Source organism: Protopterus annectens, chromosome 17.part0 (genome assembly GCF_019279795.1).
Source record: "Protopterus annectens isolate FY-2018-M chromosome 17.part0, PAN1.0, whole genome shotgun sequence".
NCBI classification, from domain to species: domain Eukaryota; kingdom Metazoa; phylum Chordata; order Ceratodontiformes; family Protopteridae; genus Protopterus; species Protopterus annectens.
Window position 1 is genome coordinate 730168318 of NC_056751.1, and position 21195 is coordinate 730189512.

The 21195-nt window shown below is 41.3% G+C and overlaps 1 protein-coding gene across 1 annotated transcript in view; it reads left to right on the forward strand.

The window, feature by feature from the left end:
- Positions 1-21195, forward strand: part of COPA (COPI coat complex subunit alpha) — a 915755-nt gene that overhangs the window by 309355 nt on the left and 585205 nt on the right. The window contains exons 14-15 of the mRNA XM_044059531.1: positions 9193-9275; positions 9391-9530. Of these exons, the coding sequence (XP_043915466.1) occupies positions 9193-9275; positions 9391-9530 (223 nt within the window). The remainder of the gene's footprint in view (positions 1-9192; positions 9276-9390; positions 9531-21195) is intronic.

Here is a 21195-nt window from a genome sequence, read left to right on the forward strand (position 1 = left end):
AAATGTCTGGAAATGAGGAAATGAGTAGAAGCAGCGTAGGCATGATTACCTCGACTGGAGCACACTGCGACAGATGCAGAGATGGAGCCTGTGGGAAATCATCTTAAATTCATTGACATAATCGACTGGAACACACTGCTACAGATGTAGAGATGGAGCCTGTGGGAAATCATCTTAAATTCATTGACATAATCGACTGGAACCCACTGCTACAGATGCAGAGATGGAGCCTGTGGGAAATCATCTTAAATTCATTGGCATAATCGACTGGAACACACTGCGACAGATGCAGAGATGGAGCCTGTGGGAAATCATCTTAAATTCATTGGCATAATCTGCTGGAACACACTGCTACAGATGCAGAGATGGAGCCTGTGGGAAATCATCTTAAATTCATTGACATAATCGACTGGAACACACTGCTACAGATGCAGAGATGGAGCCTGTGGGAAATCATCTTAAATTTACTGACATAATCGACTGGAACACACTGCGACAGATGCAGAGATGGAGCCTGTGGGAAATCATCTTAAATTCATTGGCATAATCGACTGGAACACACTGCTACAGATGCAGAGATGGAGCCTGTGGGAAATCATCTTAAATTCATTGGCATAATCGACTGGAACACACTGCTACAGATGCAGAGATGGAGCCTGTGGGAAATTATCTTAAATTCATTGACCTAATCGACTGGAGCACACCAATACAGATGCAGCGACAGAGCCTGCGAGAAATTATCTTAAATTCATTGGCATAATCGACTGGAACACTTTGCTACAGATGCAGAGACAGGCCCTGTGGGAAATGATCTTAAATTCATTGGCATACCAGAACAAATCGAAGGATCCGACTGAATTAGAGCTGTAAAGGACCTGATTGCCATATAGATACCTGAGGAATAGTTACAGGTTGAAAAGTCCCACAGAATTGCTTTGTGTCCAAGATACAGGGAGAGGAGAAAAGCCAGACTCCTAGCTCGCTTTCAAACTTTTGTCTTGAGTAGAACCTTTAACTCCAGTGGCAACCTAACAATAAGTTGCAAATAAGCAGTAAAAGGGTCTTTGTGAAGCAAGATTTTTCATATGAGACAAGGAGAAAGAGGAATTAATTCATCCCTGTATTGCAAGCTTGACACAAAAAGGGAACAAGATGATGATGAATCTTGTACCATGTAAACTTCAGAGAGTTGTCCAGTGTGCTTCCAAGACCTTAACCGATCCAAGAAAAGTAATAGAGTATGTTAAAACGACTGATCAATCTGAGGAGCAAACTGGGCACGGAGAAAGTAGCAGAGCGTTTACAGATGGAAAAGGGCCCCTGGATATTTCCCATTATTTAAGGAACAGCAGTAATGTAAAGAAAGAACGGGAGTGCGGAAAAGGGCAAGATAGAAGAGCAGGAGTGTGGAAGGGGGCAAGATAGAAGAACGGGAGTGTGGAAAAGGGCAAGATAGAAGAACGGGAGTGTGGAAAAGGGCAAGATAGAAGAACGGGAGTGTGGAAAAGGGCAAGATAGAAAAACGGGAGTGCGGAAAAGGGGCAAGATAGAAAAACGGGAGTGCGGAAAAGGGCAAGATAGAAAACAAATGAGAATGTATTTGTGAAGAGGCCAGAGCAGTGCAAAATAGCAAGAGAACAGGCAGAGGAAAGATGGAGGGAAAGTCTGTAAAAAGAAACCTGAACCCCGTGCTGTGGGAAGGAGTAACTATGACTGGCTGGTCTTTATCTGGTGGTCTAAATTGTTGACTTAAAATAGACATTTGTAATTTGCAATTCTTCTCACTGCATTTGTACAGCTGAGACTGTAACACGTGGGAAAGACCAGAAAAGAATATAAATGTTACAAGTTCTGCGTAGACTCTTGACATGTGTAATGTATACTGCCATGGATGATGTGCAGTTTGCTGTCTTTTCTGTGTTCCTTTAACAAAGCAAGTAAATTAACTTTTTAGGCGTTACGTTTCCATTACCTAATATAAATGGCTCCCATTTCAAGTGCAAGTTAGGAAGAGGTATGCATTTAAATCAAGTAGAACGTAGTTTCTGTGCATGAGGCATTCTGAGGGAATGTTGAAGACATATGGTATAAATTACATTGAACACAGAAGGTGGTATCCAGGAAAAATAAAAGTTAAAGTAATGAGTGAGAGAAGGGATTGGGTTTAAATTGGGAATTAAGGCAGATAAAGGACACATGATGTTTAAGTGAAAGTAATGAGTAGGAGAAGGGATTGGGTTTAAATTGGGAATTAAGGCAGATAAAGGACACATGATGTTTAAGTGAAAGTAATGAGTAGGAGAAGGGATTGGGTTGAAATTGGAAAGTAAGGCAGATAAAGGACACATGATTAAGTTAAAGTAATGAGTAAGAGAAGGGATTGGGTTTAAATTGGGAATTAAGGCAGATAAAGGACACATGATGTTTAAGTGAAAGTAATGAGTAGGAGAAGGGATTGGGTTTAAATTGGGAATTAAGGCAGATAAAGGACACATGATGTTTAAGTGAAAGTAATGAGTAGGAGAAGGAGTAAGGCAGATAAATGACACATGATGTTTAAGTGAAAGTAATGAGTAGGAGAAGGGATTGGGTTGAAATTGGAAAGTAAGGCAGATAAAGGACACATGATTAAGTTAAAGTAATGAGTAAGAGAAGGGATAGGGTTTAAATTGGGAATTAAGGCAGATAAAGGACACATGATGTTTAAGTGAAAGTAATGAGTAGGAGAAGGGATTGGGTTTAAATTGGGAAGTAAGGCAGATAAATGACACATGATGTTTGATAATGGGCATAGTGAACCAGACACACACAAGGAAAAAAATAAGACTTTAGATGCAGAGAGGGAAGAAAAATTATACTGTATAGGAATACTGTCCCGCCCGGAAACATTGAGAACCAGTCTTTATATGAGGAAAACGGGAAGGACAAAAATATATGAAGGCTGGAAACAACTTGAGGATATGGGCAGCTTTAAAAAGAGAGAGAAAGAGTACAGAGCTGGAGTACGTGGGAAATTGTAAAGTATATCTGCAGCACAGAGTATAAAACAGTAAGACAGGGATGACTGCAAAATCCTAGTAGACAAAGCAGGCATGTAGACATGAGCAGGAAAAATGGAAAAATGAAGTGGAAAGGAGAATAGCTAGGCACAGATTGCAGTTTCTGAAGTATTCCAACACCTGGTGTTCAATATTAACCTTGTTATTGGGATGACAGAGGAATGGGTGCCAAGGGTGACGCATTTCAAGTACTGAATGGATAGCTCTAAAAAAGCAAGGTATCTTTGTAAATCTTTAGACACTGCATGTAATTTGGAAAGGTTTAAATAAGAAATTTTGAGGTGGGAGAGGCAAAAGTGATAGGAATGGGAAACTGATTCAAAGAACAAGACAGAAGGGAAGTAGACAGGAAACCTAGGATTCAAAATGAAAGAATAGGAAGAATAGGAAGAAGGATAGGAAGAAGGATAGGAAGAAGGAAGTGAAGATGAAGATAAAATGGTGGATATGTAAGTTCTTGGATTTGTAACTGGCTAGGTGCAAGGAGAGAGCACTAAGCTACATGATGCATACAAAATCTCAAGTGTTAATGATTCTGGAATACCTCTACCAGAAATGGAAGTTACAAAGTTAAAAAGAGGCGGATTCATCCGACAGTACAAAACAGACAGATGCAATTGGTAAAACAAGAATGGGCAGTGGAAATCGAGGACAAGATAGAGGACACAAAAAGGAGATTTGGAGGGATTAGGGGATTATTACATGGAAGGAAGTTGACATTTGTTAGTATACCTACCTCAAAATCCAGAAGTAAGGACAATGAAGGCTGATCGATTTTCAGAAAGGTTTAAATCAGATGATGTGAGATTAGAGATTTGGTCTCTACTTGTCATTATGTTCCACAGGCCCAAGAAGTAGAAAAGTTACTCAAGAAGGTAGATTTCTAGGAAACTGCTTGGAAGTGATGGGGATAGGCAGACACCTGGGCTATAAAGCATGAGGCAGGGAAAGAAGTGGTCTGTACCTTCACACAGGTTCAGTACCCGCATGAGATTAGACAGCTGTTATATTAACCTACAGCTCACATAAAATGGTAAGAGAAACGGAGATCCCTTAACCACTTTCAGAGTATGCTGTGATAGGGTTCAACTTTGAAAGAAGGGGAAAGGGGAAAACTAGAGCCGTTTTGGAGATTCCCAAATCCCAGGTCCCTAATGGAAAGAAAGGAAGTAAAAGAAACGATCCAAGAAATAATAGGGGAAGCAAACGAGAACACAGAACTTGGGACAAAAGATTGGAATTGGACAAAAGAAGAGGTAAAGAAGCTGGTGCAGAAATGGCAGAAACAGGAAGAAAGTCAGAGGAGAGACTTAAGAAGTGGTATGTTAAAGCAAATGGCAGATGCACAGAAACTGAAAATGGAGGGGAAAAAATAGAGGGCGATGTACTCAAACATGGGAAGATGAAAGAATTGAGAATAAGCAAATAGCAGTAGAGAGATTATATTTTAGGGGTAATCCAAGAGCCACAAAGATGATAGTAGCCAGACATTGGCATCAGGAAATAGAAAGGAGGGAGAGAGTGAGGGAAATAGAAAAGAGCACAGCGGGATTCTTGGGAAACTTGAATTATCAAAATTATACATTAGGGAGGACCGGAGAAGTGAGCCTCATCGGGGAGACTACTGGGAATGGTCAGTAGTGCAAAAGGTAACTGCAAAAGCAGGAAACAGGTTCCCCCCATAGAAAGAGAACAGATAGGAGCTTGAGCAAGAATGATTAGAGGGAAATCACTGGGTTCTGATGGAATACCGATTTATAAAAGATATTGGGAAGAGAGCTTGTGGAGCGATGTGTCACATTATTTCATGAAGTCTCGGAGGGAGACAGGCAGTGATAAGTAATGCATAAAGACAGTACAGACCATATATTTCCACACCATATCATCCTATGTTGATATTAAATCTTAAGTGTTTCATTTTAAAAGCAGGGAAATGCTCCCAAAGTTGATTGACGTAGATCAAATCGGTTTCGGCGGAGGAAGAAGAATGAGACAGTCTTATTAAAATATCCTTGATAATAAGGGCAGCACAAAAAATGGAATAAATTGGTACTAATGTCCTTGGATGCAGAAAAGGCATTTGACAGGGTTGCTTGTGAGTATATGTATAAAATGATGCAAAGATCGGGATTGCCTGAAAATGGAGTAATCTAATGAGTAGACTTTATCAAACAGATCAAGACTACCAGGTGAGTTGAAAAGAAATACAGAGGATCACATGGCATGATTGCCTGTTGTCACCTCTATTTTATTCACAATTTACCTAGAACCTTTGACTGTAACAGTAAGAAACTTTTAGGGGTTATTTATGGGAAGGAACAAAAAAAAATGACCATGTACACTGATGATTTTACTTGTGTTACCAAAATACAAACAGGACCTGCCAAAATTATGAGATATGTTAAGTAAGCTTTGGGAAATATCAAGCTATATAAAATAGAGACTACTAAAACTATTTTAGTAGGGAAGACTGAGACTCGAAACAGAGGAGGTAATGAAAGAGATGTAGGTGTGGCTAGGAGTACTGATGGAACAACCCGAAAAAACATAGCATGCCAGAAAATACTGGAGAAGGTTTAAAAAGAAAGCCGCGATAATGGTCAACAGTGAAGTTAGAAATGGATCAGAGTTCAAGTGTTGCGAATGTGCATCATGTCCCAGTTTGTGTGGGGCAGGCCTTCTGGAATATACCAGAAACCATGTTCCTTAAAGTGAAGCAGCTGGTGACAGATTTTATTTGGGATGAGGAGAGACGAGTGGCATGGGCGAAGTTGTCACAACCAATGGAAATATGGGGCCAGGGTATTCCAGACTTACTGGAGAACCTACAAGCATGTCTGGTAGCAAACATGCTCAGGATGGTAGATGTGAACTATAAACCAGATTGGAAGGAGGTGATCTTAGGAAAAAAAGGGGTTTAATAGGAAAAGAGACAGCAGACGTATTGCTAATAGAAAGTAAGAACCTTCACACAGATTGGGCAAAGGCAACTCCTTGTTTAGCAGGAGACGGAGAAAACAGGATAGAACTAGTTGGTTAGAAAGGATATTAAGGATTGGAGGTAGGAAGGTGGATAGAAATTCACAAAAATGCCCTTTGGAGATGGGGAGAGGTATAGAAAAAAATTGTCTACTGGTCTCTATTCATAGTGGGAATTGATATTATGTAACTCAAACTCCAGAATGGAAAATATCAGCAGCTGAGTAGTAGATGGGGTAGGCTGAGAGAGATGGACACGAGGTGGGGTGGGGAATCTAGATCTGATGATGGAAGCGTATGAGAAGGTAGGAGGAGTGGCCCACCAGGGACTAATACGAATTGAGGAGAACTGGTGTGTGACGTGGAAGAGTAAAAAGTGGAAGCGCACAGAAGGCAATAGGAAAAGAAGCTATAACAGATGGAATGGAACTCTGAAACTCCCAAGATATGTATCAAAGTTATGAAGTTTTAGAATCTTTGCTTAGAATAAATATTTTTACACTCCCAGTAGAATGGCTAGGATGCTTCTGGGGACATTGGGAGTGTGTTGGAGATAGGAGAAAGAAAGGGGAACTTGGGAGTTACAGGGGTCTGGAAGGCTATAAGAAAGAAATAAGGAAGATAACACAGGATGGAACATACAGGAATCAGACCTAGCATCCAAATCATTTCTGTTATGATCTCAAGGGAAGTTACCAGAAAATCAAAAATAGTCAGTGGCATTACTAATGACGGTACGTAAGAAGGTGGGAACAAACGGGAAAAGTAGAGAAAGCCCGATGAGAGAGGTTTTGAGTAATCCGATGAATAGAATGGCCAAAAGTGAAGAGTAGCTTTGCGGAAAGAAATAGCAGAGTAGATGTAGGAAGAAGTGGCAACACTGGAGAAGTGAGATAGAAACTGAGGGGGCACTGAAAAAGAGGAAATATAAGAAGAAAGGAAAAATCTTAAGGAGGGATGTTATGCAGCTGAGTAGTTTCCAGAATTAGAAGGGAGAAATGTGTAAAGTTAATAGCTGGGAGATGAGCTACAAGATCTGGGGTGGGAGAGTTGAACTTGTTTATTGGTAATGGAAATTTTTTTTTCTTTATTGTGGTCTAAGTGCAGTGTTGCCTGGAAACAGAAATATAATGGTGTGAAAATGCAAATTACTTCAGATATACACTTCAGAAGAAAATGAAGTGTGTAAACACTGATATTAGGCATGGCACTGTTATATAAGGAAGGGGCAGTTGTGAATTTGTTTAATACCAAAAGTTACCATCAATGTAAAAGTTAAGAAAGGCATCTTTCATGTAGATTGCCCAAGTTGTGTAATATTGCTAGAAAAGAAATGAGCCTTTGTCTAGTAAAAAAAAAAAAAAAAGGGGGGGGGGTGCAGAAAGGGTCATGACCGTTGTGGCAGCAGAGGTGGGAGAGGGGCCTTCATACTTTGGAATTTTATTGACAACCCAGTTGTTAATGTCGGCGGCGGTTCAGGAAGACAGACCAGCTGTCCATCTCCTTTCCAGTCTGTGGAAGGCAAGTCTAACATGTGCCAAGTAATCACTTGGAGTACATTGCCAGCTGTCAGCATTCATGCAGCTACCTGTTGACACATGACTTGATTAAAGCTCCTCCCTTCAAAGGAGTGATCCCTCCAGTGCTTGATTCATGAATGTCACTGTTATAGATGTTTGTGCTGCAGCCATTTTGCCCTTAATACACACCTTAGCCAAGCATTATGCATTTATTTATTGACATCTGATTACCGGGAAAGTCCAACTGGGTAGAAGACCATTTTCAGTGGAGGCCCGGAGAGAAAAGGTCCAAATTTTCACAAAACATTTTAAGCGCAATAATTTTACAGTCTTCAAAAATAAAACAGAAACATCTGCAGTTTAAATAATTTTAACAAATCAGCCATAACAAAAAACATTGTTTAAAAATCAATATAAGGTATAATGAAAATATTTTAATATTTAGAGAAATGTTAGACCGTTTGTAGAGAAATTAAATGTAAGTTAGTGCAATAAAATAGGATTTGCAATATGAAGTGAGGGAAACCAGGCTTGTGGTAGATTTAGAAAGTCCGAGAAGGGAATTGGTCAGTGAAGAGGAGAGCATAAAGAGGTATAAGGAATGAAACGGTACTTGTTCACATTTAAGGATATAGGGTTATCCTGGTTTTGAGCAGTAACGGAGCCATATTTTAGCTAGGAAGTCTTTCAGAGTGGTTTTGAAAGATGGGAGTGAGGGTATAGACATGATGGATACAGGTAAGGAGTTCCAGGCCTAGCAACCTTTATGAGTGTAGGCAGTGCCCAGCAGATTTGCTAGGTTTATAGACAGACATGAGGTTTTGGTCACTGGATTGCATTGACCAACTGGGAACATAGTTGTGTTAAATGTTTTTTAGTGCTGGATAATTTTATTGGTGGTAAGAAGTTGTGTGCATGATGTGGCAGTTCTAACACACTGGATTGGGGCTCTGGGAAGCAGATCGACAGTTAAGAAGTCAGTTGTCTGGCCCACAGCCAGTGTTTCCCGTAGTTCTTCTTCTCTTGTAGTACTAATTAGAATTCTGTGTAGTCAAGGACTCTTGAAGCGGGGCTGCTGCTGTTTGGTATAGGAAAAGCATGCCAGTTGAGTAGCAGTAGGCCTGTCCTTGAAGGGTCTGGAATACCCTACAGCCACCCCATTATGGATGAGTGGTCTTTCTGTCAAAACCAGCTGTTGCATTTCTGTATTTTGAAAAATATGCATTCTTATATCACTTGCTTAATGATGTGTTGTCAAATCTGCTTGATTTCTTGATTTACTTAATGGGAAATGTGCTTGCTACTGGCATGGGAGTGAAACAATGGTCTCTGGGATGAGTATGCTTGGTTTGAAGAATAAATGCACCCAAACTTGAGATTTTGCTTTAATTACCAAGTTTTAATTGATGTAGTAGTGCCCAACAAAGGGAGTCCTCGATAAGGGACCTCTTGTAGATCAATTGATACAGTAAGGGCATGTGTCTTAATTTGGTTTACCTCAGCGTAATTTGTAGTTTGATTCTAGATTTTGCCCATTTGTGAACTGCTCTGATTGTTAGAAGTGGCAGGTTTATGCACCAGTTGACTCCAAGACTTGTACTAAACACTTTTTTTCCCCTCCTGCTTTTATTTAGCCCCTGAAGGGAAACGTTCTTCTGGGCTCACCGCTGTATGGGTGGCACGGAATCGTTTTGCAGTCCTGGACCGAATGCATTCTGTGAGTCTATTTGGATTCATTTGAAGCCAACATATGTACAAAGTATAAATGTGGTTCCCTCTGACCTTTTTATGCTTCTGTCCAACTTAATTTCTCTGCTTTCTTTCCTGGCCAGATCCTGATTAAAAATTTGAAGAATGAGATTACCAAAAAAGTGCAGGTGCCGAACTGCGATGAAATTTTTTATGCTGGTACAGGAAATCTGCTGCTGAGGGACTCTGATTCCATCACACTCTATGATGTGCAACAAAAAAGGTAAAACTTTATTTCCAGAATGTATGTTTTTCTTTCCCTCTTGCTATCATGTGGTACTCTGTAGTTGTTAGCTAAAAATGCCGTGTGTGTTGGCTGCATACATCCCTAATATTTGATTTATCAACATGACCATACCTTTTACGCATGCTACAGGTACAGTTTGGGAGTACTGGGATTGTGGACATCTGTTTTGTTCTTGCACTGTCCACAGTGTTTCGTTGCAACTTAACAGTCTGACATGGACTTGTTCAGTGAGTAACTGTTGGGATCTTTTTTCTAGTATCCTCCCATCAGCAGAGATCTGAAAAATGTTTTATCTCCTGTACTTTTGGGAATGCATGTGAACATCTCCTCAACATGTGTTATCACAAGCTGGGCTTTTGAGGGCACATACAGCCACTGTACTCCAGTCTTATTTTGCTGCTTTGAACAGTTTAGATGTGCTTAACATTTGTCATTGGAAAGTTTCTCTTGTTTATTACCTAAGAAAGTAAGGGATTTAAACTGTTGCAGCTGTCATATGAAAAGCCAAGACCTACATAAGCACCATTACTGCCTGTGAGGGAAAACTGCCTCAAGTGCCATCCCTTCATCTTGGTCATCCATTGCAGAATTTGGGGGAAGCTAGCAGATTACAGCAGATCATGCATAATGGTGTCCCTGGAGAGTAGCCAGTGCAGGGGATTAACAGCATACACCCTCTTGTAATCCCAGGCATGAGACAGTTAAGCAGGTGAAGGTAAGGCATTTTCAGGACAGGTATCAGTCCAGGCCTTCTCCTCAAAGTCCATCTTTGAGAACCTCTGACTTTTTTCCTGTCAGCTGCTCCCCATTGTCTGAGGGAATAAGTTCATGCTTGTTTTCCCCTGATGGTGGTAGAAGCTGGAAGAGGTATGGCAACTAACTCTGCCACCTTTCTGTCTCATGAGCACCTGGAACAGCTCTTCATGTTGCCAGCTTGTACGAAGTCTGCTGTTGAGTTTCCCAGTAAAGGCTTATTGTTACAGTGCAGGCCGCAGGACTCTCATCTTTTCTTTTCCCTATCCCTGACCTGAGGAAAGGTGACTTGACAGAGTTGAGTAGACACCTGTAGGGTTTACTGGCGTCAGGTGGGCCCACTAGGATGTCCTCTTCATTAGATGTGTTTGGGGTGGGGCTTTCTTCACCTGACTATGGGAGCACAGCAGTAGGAAGCATAGTTTGTCTTTCAAAGACCTCTTATAATCTTAGTCACCTCTGCCATGAGTCGTCCTCGATGCTGGGACTTTGTCACTTGTCACCCAGTACCCACCTGCTCTTTGCTCATTACTACACATGTTGGGTGAACGCAGGCTGTCCCTGACTATTGGGTTGCGTAAGATAGTTATTTCCCTTTCCAATCTGCAGTCTTTTTTTCTCTGAGACTTACTAGGATAATGAGATCTCCCATCCATTCAGCTTTACTTTAGACAACCTGTCATTCAAATAAACTCACTTGAGTTCCTCTAACTTCTTCTGCAGCCTGTCTGTCTTCTACCAAGAAAAAGCTAAACTCTTGCTTGAAGAAAGATGAGGAGCCCTTGGGTCATCCCTTAATGGAACCTTTCCTAAAAGTGATATCTTACAGATTTTGCTTTCTTTGCTCCTGAGAAAGGTAATGCCCTTTGCAGATTTCCACAGAACTGAATGACATCCTAACCAAACATGCTAGAGCATAGTATTGTGTGTTATCTTCAGTCAGGTCTTGGTCTCTAAGACCATAGTACCCTTCAATTTTGCCACTAGTTAGAAATCCTAAGTTTTTAGACAACATGAACAAGTCGGTATTATCTTCTGCCCCAGACTTCAGTTATTTGTTTTACCTGTTATTAGAGTTCTAGTCCTTTCTTAAGCTGTGGTCTGTGGCGGGGGGAAGCTAACAGAGCTCCCTAATCTGTGATCTAGGGGTCTCTGAATAAGACCTTTTATAAAGCCATCTGGAGTTTTTTTTTCTTTCTATGCTATTGCTTGGTCAAAAAACTTAGTTATGTATCTGTGCTGGATAGCGTAGTTCAGAAGTGTATATTAGGCTAACAACCACTGGGGCCTTTATAAGCTTAGCCATGCAGCCCAAATGTATCCCACATCTTGTTGTGGCTTAGAGGTTATTTTACGTGGTGTATGTTAGTTAGGGCATGATTTAATGGCTATCTCTGTCCATCAGAGACCTAGGGACCTGACCAAGAGTGAATTTTCAATTTCTCATCCACTGCTGCAGGTTGCACTTGAATATGGTTAGGGAATGGCTCTACTTCACAAGGATGGGGAATCCTGTTCCAGAGACTGGGGGTTCTCTGAGATACATACATGTTCCTCCAACAGCATGGCTGAGGCTTTATTCATCTATGGATGCCCTGAGGAGACCAGTCTGATTTCCTGTTCTCAAGTGACTTCCTTGTAGGACATGCTTCCCATAATCTCATGGAAGACCTGCAGAAGAGATGAACACTATTTTGGGTGCTGTTTAGGACATGCTGAGCTTCATTATGTTCTTCTCAGCTCACCAGTTTCCCCAAGAAACAGCAGCTTTCAAAAGGATGAAGGCAACCATTAGTCAAGTATTCTTGACCCCTGCCTTAAATCACCAGTGTATAGCCCATTAGGAAGAAAAGTTGTAAAATTTATAGTTCTGTCTTCTGTGCAGGATTTCCCAAGGGAAAACATTTTTCTGAATTCAGACCAGGTTGATGAACCTTGGGTTCTGGATATTGTTTCAGATGCCCAAAAACAAATGCGTGTTGGACAGTTAAATGCTAGGGGGAAAATACTTGTCTGAAATAATGAAATAAAGTTAAATGTTTAATCCCATTAAGTGTTCCTGACATGTTGGCCTGTACAGCCTTCTGTGGGGGCAAGTAGTAGCAGACTAATAGCTCAGTCTTTAATTACTGTAATTAAAAAAAAAAAAAAAAAAAAAAAAAAAAATGTACTTATTTGCTTAAAGGTAAATCACATAAATATTAAATTCACAAAAAGACTGCCCAGTTAATGTTGGTCTGAAAGTGGCAATATTTCAGAGTAAAATAACTTTCTTTTCTTAACAAATTTTTAACATTCTGTCTTAAGTATGGGTTTATGCAATAATACAGAAAAATTTAAATCCTCCAGTGTACGTCCTCCTTTAAAGAATGTTTTGCTGTGGGACTACAGTCATATTCATGTCCCCCACATGTTCGCAGTTCTCATCATCATCCCTTTTCATTCCCAATTTCAGTTTCATTACAGCCACACCAAATTATGTAAACTACCTTGTATATTGTACATGCTATATTTTGTTGTATTTGATGTTCAGACTTTTATAAAAAAAATACATTAACTTCCCTAAGATATTTGTAGCCATTGCACATTCACATTTAAAGTTGCATAGTGTGCATAGAACTCTCTCTTCTGGCTTATGCACACTATGTACTGTATTGTCCACTGTACTCTGAACCTTCCTTAAAAGAAAAATCGGAGGATCAGTAAACATGGTTACATACTCATGACTGGCTTGTGACAACATATTGAATATTAGCATACTGAAAGTTGTAATACAGAATGCAAAGTCCTTAAATGTCAGAATGTTGAAAAGATGTAGTATTGAACTTTAAATTTATGCTAATGTGTATGTACTACATACATACATAAACTGCATCAGTACACAGTCCATCAATAAACAATCACTGATGTGGGGGAGCAAGTTTACAGTATATTATATTTCATTAAGTTGACACAGACCCACTCATCATGCATTGATAGGTGCCAGTGCTTTTTACTTGTCACCACTATCCTGTACATGCAAAACATGTATGGGTAGACAAACGGGAGATTTTTATGTACAGTAAATTCTCAGTTAACCAGCACCCACGGGGATTGGTAGATGCCAGATAACTGTAGTTTCTGGTTGCTTGAGAGTTACTATTTAAAATAGGCCTGAATAATACTGTACCCTATACTATTTATTTGGTTTGACTTGTTCTCAGGTTGGGGAGAGAGGGAATGTATTCCTATCTTCCTTTATAAAACTCTAAAACTGTAAAAATGTAAGGTATGTTTCTGCGGTGTGAAGGGGTGGGGGGGGCAAAGTGCAATACATAAAAATTGTTCTGTATTTCTTTGAATTTTTTTGGCAGTTTGAGATGGCCGGTTGCTTGCGTTCCGTTTAAATGAGAGTTTGCTATACTTTGTGTTCATTTAAATTTAGTTTATCATTCTTGACTCTAATAAAAATACCTTTTATATGTTTGTAGTATACAATCTGTAGACTTAGAGCTGCTGACAAAGGTTAAAGTATTGCAGAATAAGAGGAATCTCGCAGAACAAAACAAGGAGAAATTGAAAAGTGCAAAAGAGAAAATAAGGGCGTACCTTGGTAATGTGCATGACTTCAGAACGATTGCTTTTAAGCAAATGTTTTTAACAACTTCAGAGCACAAAAGCTGTAAGCACAACTTAGGCAACCGAAAATTGAAAGCTTGTTGCAAAACTTAAGGGAGCCTATAACAAGAAAAATAACCAGAGATCCTGTTGGAGTAGTAGAGATATTTTGAAAATGTTATGGAAATTTGTATAAAGAGAAATGTGGAAATCAAGAAAAATCACAAATGGAAATATTTATGGAAGACTTAAATGTGCCAAGGTTAGAGGTAAGTGAAGGTCAACAATTAACAGTTAAGATAGGAGGAGACTAGGTAAAAATGATGATTTATGACCAGTATGCAGATATGTCTCCAGGAGTAGATGGTGTTCTGGTGGAAGTTAGGAGGGAAAAAAGTGATAAAGATCTGGAAGGTTTTGTTTAACGGTATTTCAAAAGGTAGGAAAGCACTAACATAGGATCATAGGTGGTTACAAAGAAAACTGGGCCCCATGGCCCTTACAAGCCTAGCCAAGTTCAGCCCATGTTCCCAAGGATGTCTGGTTCAAGCAGACACTAAAAGCAGCACTATCCTGAAAAAAAAAAAAAAGCTGTGGTGGCTACAATACCTAAAGATGGCAAAAACCCATCAAATCCAGCTTCATATAGGGCCGCTTCAGTTTTTAGCCACGATTGTAATGTGTTTGTCTGTAATGGCTAAAAGAATGGCAAAGGTATTGCCAATATTGATAGGTATAGATCACCATCTTTTTGTGGAGTGGAGGCAAACATTTGACAACTTTAATAGAAGAATGAAGATCCATAGGGAAGCAGAATGTAAGAAAATACCACTGTTGTTGGTGGGTCTTGATGCAGAGAAAGAATTCACCAGCGTAATCTGGAATTTTATGAGTAGGGCAGGGCCAGTATTTACATTCCCTGCTACAATGGTAAGGTTAATTATGAGGCTATATGAGGGAGCTGATGTAAAAATCAAAGTGGGAGGGTTCCTGTCTGATAAGTTGTGTGAACAGATGAACCAGGTGGAGGTGTTCCTCTTTTTTGCTTTATATTTGAAAATAAGGGACTCAAATTCAAGGATATAATTGGTATGGCAATTAAGAAAAGTTGTCTTTATTTGCAGAAGATACTATTTTGTGTTGTGCAGCATTCTGAGACAGTTTCAGTTTTGTTTTTAGATGTAAAATGAAGATAAAACAAAGCTTATAGGTATAAACTGTATACCCACACATGAATTGGTTCAGCAATACCCATGTTTATGGGGACATGATAAAATTAAGTATTTAACAATATGGTTTAAAAAGGATTCTGCTTTGGCCACTAAGGATATGTGGGAAGAGACTAAACCAGTAGTGCACAACCTTTTTGTGGAGAGGGCCACTACACGAATTCTTAATGCATCTGCAGGCCACTTCAAAACGTAATAAGTCATTATGAGTTAATAATAGGTACAGGTGACTGGCATTTTTACTTAAGACAGCAATCATGAAATTGCCTGATGTTCATCGTGTGACACTGCTGCAGTCATTACACTTGGGTTATCCTGCCGTCAGGCGGTTCCCCAGTTGGCCTGAGTTCCAAAGTCTTGTTCCGGCGTCGTTTGCTATCGCTTCTTCCCTGACGTCAGTGCGCCAGGGGGATACAACATGCAACTGACGCCATTTTCTTCAGGCTTTCTTGCCACGCGGTGCCCGAAGCAGAAGCAGTTCGCAAGTGCCGGTCGGCCGACTCCTGAGATTTTCATACCGAATCCAGAACCGAAGTCTTCTAAAAAGCGAAGTACCCCGTTGGGGAAACTTTTTCTTGCCTCAGACCGATGTCAGTAAAAGCTAATGATTGTATTTCTTGTGGGAAGCAAACACCCCATAAGGATTTCCACTCCTACTGTATCCCATGCCTAGGCCGTGACCACGACGTCACTGGTTGTCGGTTTTGTGCTAGGTTTAACAAGCACACTATTAAACGTCGGTTTGATTTTGCCCGACATTATTTTGGCAGAAAATTTAATTACACTATGCCGTCCGAACTTCCGACCACCGGAATTCATAAAAAACGCAAGGGCAAGGACAGGTATCAGAGGCCCAAGACTGACGACGAGGCCTCTTCTAGGCCAGTCGCTGGTTCTCTGGTTTTCAGCGAGGTGCCTACGCAGTCCCTGATGACCACTTCAATAGAACCACAGACCACCTCTGACTCCCACGTGGAACTGGCTGGGCCTTCGGACGCCCCTACAATTCAAATTAACGAGCTTAATCCTACAGAGGGAACCGAAGTAGCTGAACTTACCACAGCTTCAGAGGGTGTTTTCAGACCTACACAGTTAACAATTAAACCCTTTGTTAAGTCTAAGCCTCCCATTAAAGCAAAGAAATTGACACAGCAATCTCCAGGGCAGGCTTCCATGCCTAAGAAACAAATGCTTAAAATGGCCGAAGACCTAATCACCCTGATCAGGGGGTCCCAACCCCCTCCAGATAAAAGGCCCAGACAAGAAGCAGATTATGAATCTTCAGACCAGGTGTCCATTTCCTCTGACTCTTCCTCAGACCTAGGGTATTCCTTACCCCCTTATGAGGATTCTGATGCTGTGGAATCCATTCCTTCAGCTTCTCCGCCTGAGGACTACTCCTTTGGGGAAACCTTGCATACCATGAGGGAGCATTTCCACTGGGAAGTCCAAGATTACTCAAGTCCAAGATAAGGCTCAGAGTCTTCCTTTTATTGCCTCAACACAGACCCCTTGCTATTCCGCCAGTGTTAGATATTGTGGATGATGTATACACTGAATCCAGCTTAAACCCTGACTCCTTACCACCAGCCCCAGTTAAGCCAGATAGATATTACAGAGTCCCTGACTCTCATAAATTTCTATACAAAAGCCCTGTTGCTGACCCTGAAACTATTTCTCAGGGACCCAAAGGGATTAAGGCCTCATCAGCAAAAAACCCAGTCCCCTCTGACAGAGATTCTAGAGCATTAGACAGATGGGGCAAGAAAGTTTATACATCTGCAACTTTAGCCATGAGAGCCTTAAATTGTCAGTTTCACATGTTAAAATATCAGCAATTTTTAATGTCTCAGTTGAAACAAAAGATGCTTCCAGATTCAGATCCTCCTAATTTGAAAGAAATGCAGGATGTATTGCATGCAGCTGAACAGGTGGGAAAACATACTTTGCAATGTGGTTTTGATTCCTTAGAGGCCTCCTGTAGAGCAGCAGTTACAGGCTCTGTCATTAGAAGGCATGCTTGGTTAAAGAACATGCGTTACCAGAACATGTGAAGGCCAAATTACTGGATGCACCTTTTCAACGGGATGTGTTTGGAGTTAAGGCAGAGGAGGTATTAAAAAAGATGGAAGATAAGGCAAAATCTATGCAAACGGTCAAAGATTTCTTACAGGTTCAACCTCCTCGTTTCAGCAGAAATTGGCCAACAAAAAATTGGTCCTTCCCAGTCACAGACAGACGTCAAAGGGGCAGATATAGACTTCCAAGAGGTAGAGGTCAGAGACAAGGCCATTACAGACCTCGACAATGGGTGCACCAGGCCAGAAAGAAGGGGAAGACAGACCTCAACCTTATAAAAAACAAACTCCATGACTTCCCACTACAGCTGCCAAGCAGCTCTCTTGGCAGCCCCCTTAGGAGGAAAACTGGTTCTCTTCTATCACAGTTGGCATTGCATCACCAAAGACAAATGGGTTCTCAACATAATTTCTCAAGGTTACAGGTTCCACTTCCACCCTCTTCCAAAATTAAAAGGAATGCCAAATCTGCCACCAAATCAATGGGCAGAGGCTCAAAAACAAATTACAGCACTCATGGACATGAGAGCTATTCAGAAGGTACCACCACAAGAGCAAGGACAAGGATTTTACTCTAGACTTTCTGGTTCCCAGAAAGGACAAAGCCTGGAGACCCATTCTGGACCTTTCTTCTCTTAACACTTACCTAGATATTCCAAAATTCAAAATGTTGACACTACAGCAGCTTCTTCCCATGCTGGGCAAGAAAGCTTGGCTCGTGACTTTGGACCTCAAAAAGGCATACCTGCATGTCCCTATCAGACAAAACTGCAAAAGATACCTCCATTTTCAAGCAGGTTCAATGCACTATCATTTCTCTGCACTGCTCTTTGGCTTATCTACTGCACCCAGGGTCTTCACAAAGTGCCTGGCACCAGTAACTGCATTTTGCAGGTAAAAAGGAATTCAAATTTACCCATACCTGGACGACTGCCTAATCCAAGCAGATAGCAAGGACATCCTTCTAAAGCATCTGGCGTACGTAAAACAGTTAAGTTGCCTGGGGTACACAGTAAACGAAAAGAAATCAAAGCTAGTGCCCTCACAACAGATAATATTCCTGGGTACCAGCTTAAACACAACGGCCTAGATGGTTTATCTCATGCCAGACAAGCAAGGACAACTGACTCAGTATTTTCATTTAATGGCAACAAAGACCCAACTCCCTGCAAGAAAAATTCTGCAGGCCTTGGGCTACATGGCATCTTGCATACTACTAATTCCATATGCCAGACTGCATATGAGGAAACTACAATGGTACCTAAAGAGTGTATGGTCTCAACATTGTCAAAATTTGGAAACGGTTATACCACTAATTCCTTGCCTACAACAGGAGTTTCAGTGGTGGGCTCAAGCTTGTCACCTCAACAAGGGACAGCCTTTTACTCAACCCACAGCCAGGCAGACACTGACAACAGATGCATCGGATTACGCCTGGGGAGCACACATGGCAGGAAAATGTATTCAGGGCGAGTGGCCTGCAGAACAAAGACATCTCCACATCAATCAAAAAGAGATGCTAGCTGTACAAAATGCAATTATATCTTTCAAGGACCTGCTACATCCAGGACAACTACTAGTAAAGACAGACAACACCACAGTTATGTGGTACATAAGCAAGGGGGCACACACTCCTACCCCGTCTGCAGACAAGCCATGAACTTGTGGAGCACAGCTTTAAACTACCAAGTTCATCTGCAGGCACAATTCCTGCCAGGAGAGAAAAACACACTGGCAGACGACCTAAGCAGAAATATCATGGATCCTCACGAATGGCAATTGAGTCCACAAATATTCAGAATGATAGCACAAAAATGGGGGAAACCAGACATAGACCTGTTTGCAACCCCAATGAACTGCCAAATACAGAAATGCTGCACAAGGAGCTACCATCCACAAGCATGGAAAGTGGATGCCCTCTCATTCACCTGGAAAAAACTACAAGTATACGCTTTCCCTCCTCTACCTCTCCTTCCAAAGGTACTCATAAAAGCCAGGCAGAAAAAGCTAAAGATGATCCTGATTGCACCAGACTGGCCACGCCAGCACTGGTACCCAATCTTAAAGAACTTAGCACAAGAGCCACCCTGGATTTTGCCTCACATCCCACAGCTGTTGACACAACAAAACAATAAGATACTTCACAGCCAGCTAAAGACCTTAAATCTAGCTGCATGGAAAATTCCTTAAACAACCAAGCATTGCCTCTCTCCAAAGCTGTTATGGATGTCATTCTGGAGGCCAGAAGGACTAGCACCAGGAAAGCCTACTCGGATAAATGGAAGAGATTCTGTGCCTGGAACCAAGCACACAGCCTTGACCCTCTTGTACCAAACATTCCTCAGATACTTCAATACTTAACTGAAATGCTGGACAAGGGCCTCTCCTTCTCATCCATCAAGATTCATGCTTCAGCCATTTCTGCTCATTACAACACGGATCCACCAATTTTTTCAAATCCTTTGCTCAAACAGTACCTCAGAGGGGCTAAAAACTTGAGACCGCCCCGTAGAGCACCTACACGAACTTGGGACCTCAACTTTGTTTTGGAAAAATTAACTTTACCTCCTTTTGAGCCAGCTAACACAGCAGATTTAAAATACATCTCTTGGAAGACTGCTCTACTACTGGCAATAACATCAGCAAGAAGAGTTTCAGAATTACAGGCACTAATGGCAGTGGAACCTTTCCTCATCTTCCACCAGGACAGGGCGTCCTTAAGAACTAACCCTACGTTTATGCCAAAGGTAGTATCAAGTGTGGCCCTAAACCAAACTATTCACTTGCCAACTTTTTATCCAAAACCACAGAACAAAGGAGAGAGACTACTACATTCCTTGGACATTCACAGATGGTTACGCTTCTGCTTGGACAAAACCAAAGCTTTCAGAAAATCTGAGCAGTTACTGGTAGCATACGCTGCAGGAGCACAGGGAAAAGCCATTTCAAAGCAGATAGCTCACTTATACGTTTTTGCTATACCCACCATGGGAAACCTGTACCTAGCAGCATTAGATCTCACTCCACCAGGGCAACAGCCACTTCAACTGCCTACCTCAGAGGAGTGCCTAACAAGGATATTTTAGAAGCAGCAACATGGAGTTCTGTCCATACCTGCACCAAACATTACCACTTGCCTTTATATTCCAAATCCAGAGCTGGCTTTGCCACTGCTGTGCTGCAGGGCCTTATAGCCACCCCTAATGCCTTGTAGATCCATCCTCCCTACCTCAGCTTTGGGATTCCACCCAAGTGTAATGACTGCAGCAGTGTCACACGATGAACATAGTACAGTTTTGTACCTACCATAGATGTAGATGTTCGAGTGTAGACACTGCTGCAGTCCAGGTTACCCTCCCTCCTTCCCCTCTTACTTTCTGGTACGTACCTAGCTCTTCTACCCTTATTTCCTAAAAGGGAGTATTTGCTGGTAATTAAAAATGGTTGTTTGTTTTTTTTTTATATATATTTCACTAGCAATTTGCAAGGCCTACCAATTTGGGGGCACCTGACATCTGGGGCAAGAAAAACTGAAGAAAATGGTGTCTGTTGCATCTTATATCCCCCCCCCCGGCGCACTGATGTCAGGGAAGAAGCGACCGCAACTGACGCCGGACCAAGGCTTTGGAACTCTGGCCGACTGGGGAACCGCCTGACGGCAGGATAACCCAAGTGTAATGACTGCAGCAGTGTCTACACTCGAACATCTACATCTATGGTAGGTCCAAACTGTACTTTTTCTACATCAACTTTGCATTTAACGCTATACTGGCTTGCAGTCATGACTTATTACAAACTCTTGCAGAAAGTTACTACTGTTTACAGACTACAAGTTATAAACAACAAAGAATAGTTACTTCCACAGCTAAAATTAGAAGTGTGCGCAACTGCAGCCAATTAGTTAAGTAAGCACATGCTGGAAAGTTTGCGTGACTGGCGTAAGGTATAGCATTTTTTCACTTTTTTAAAAAAAAAAATTTGGTT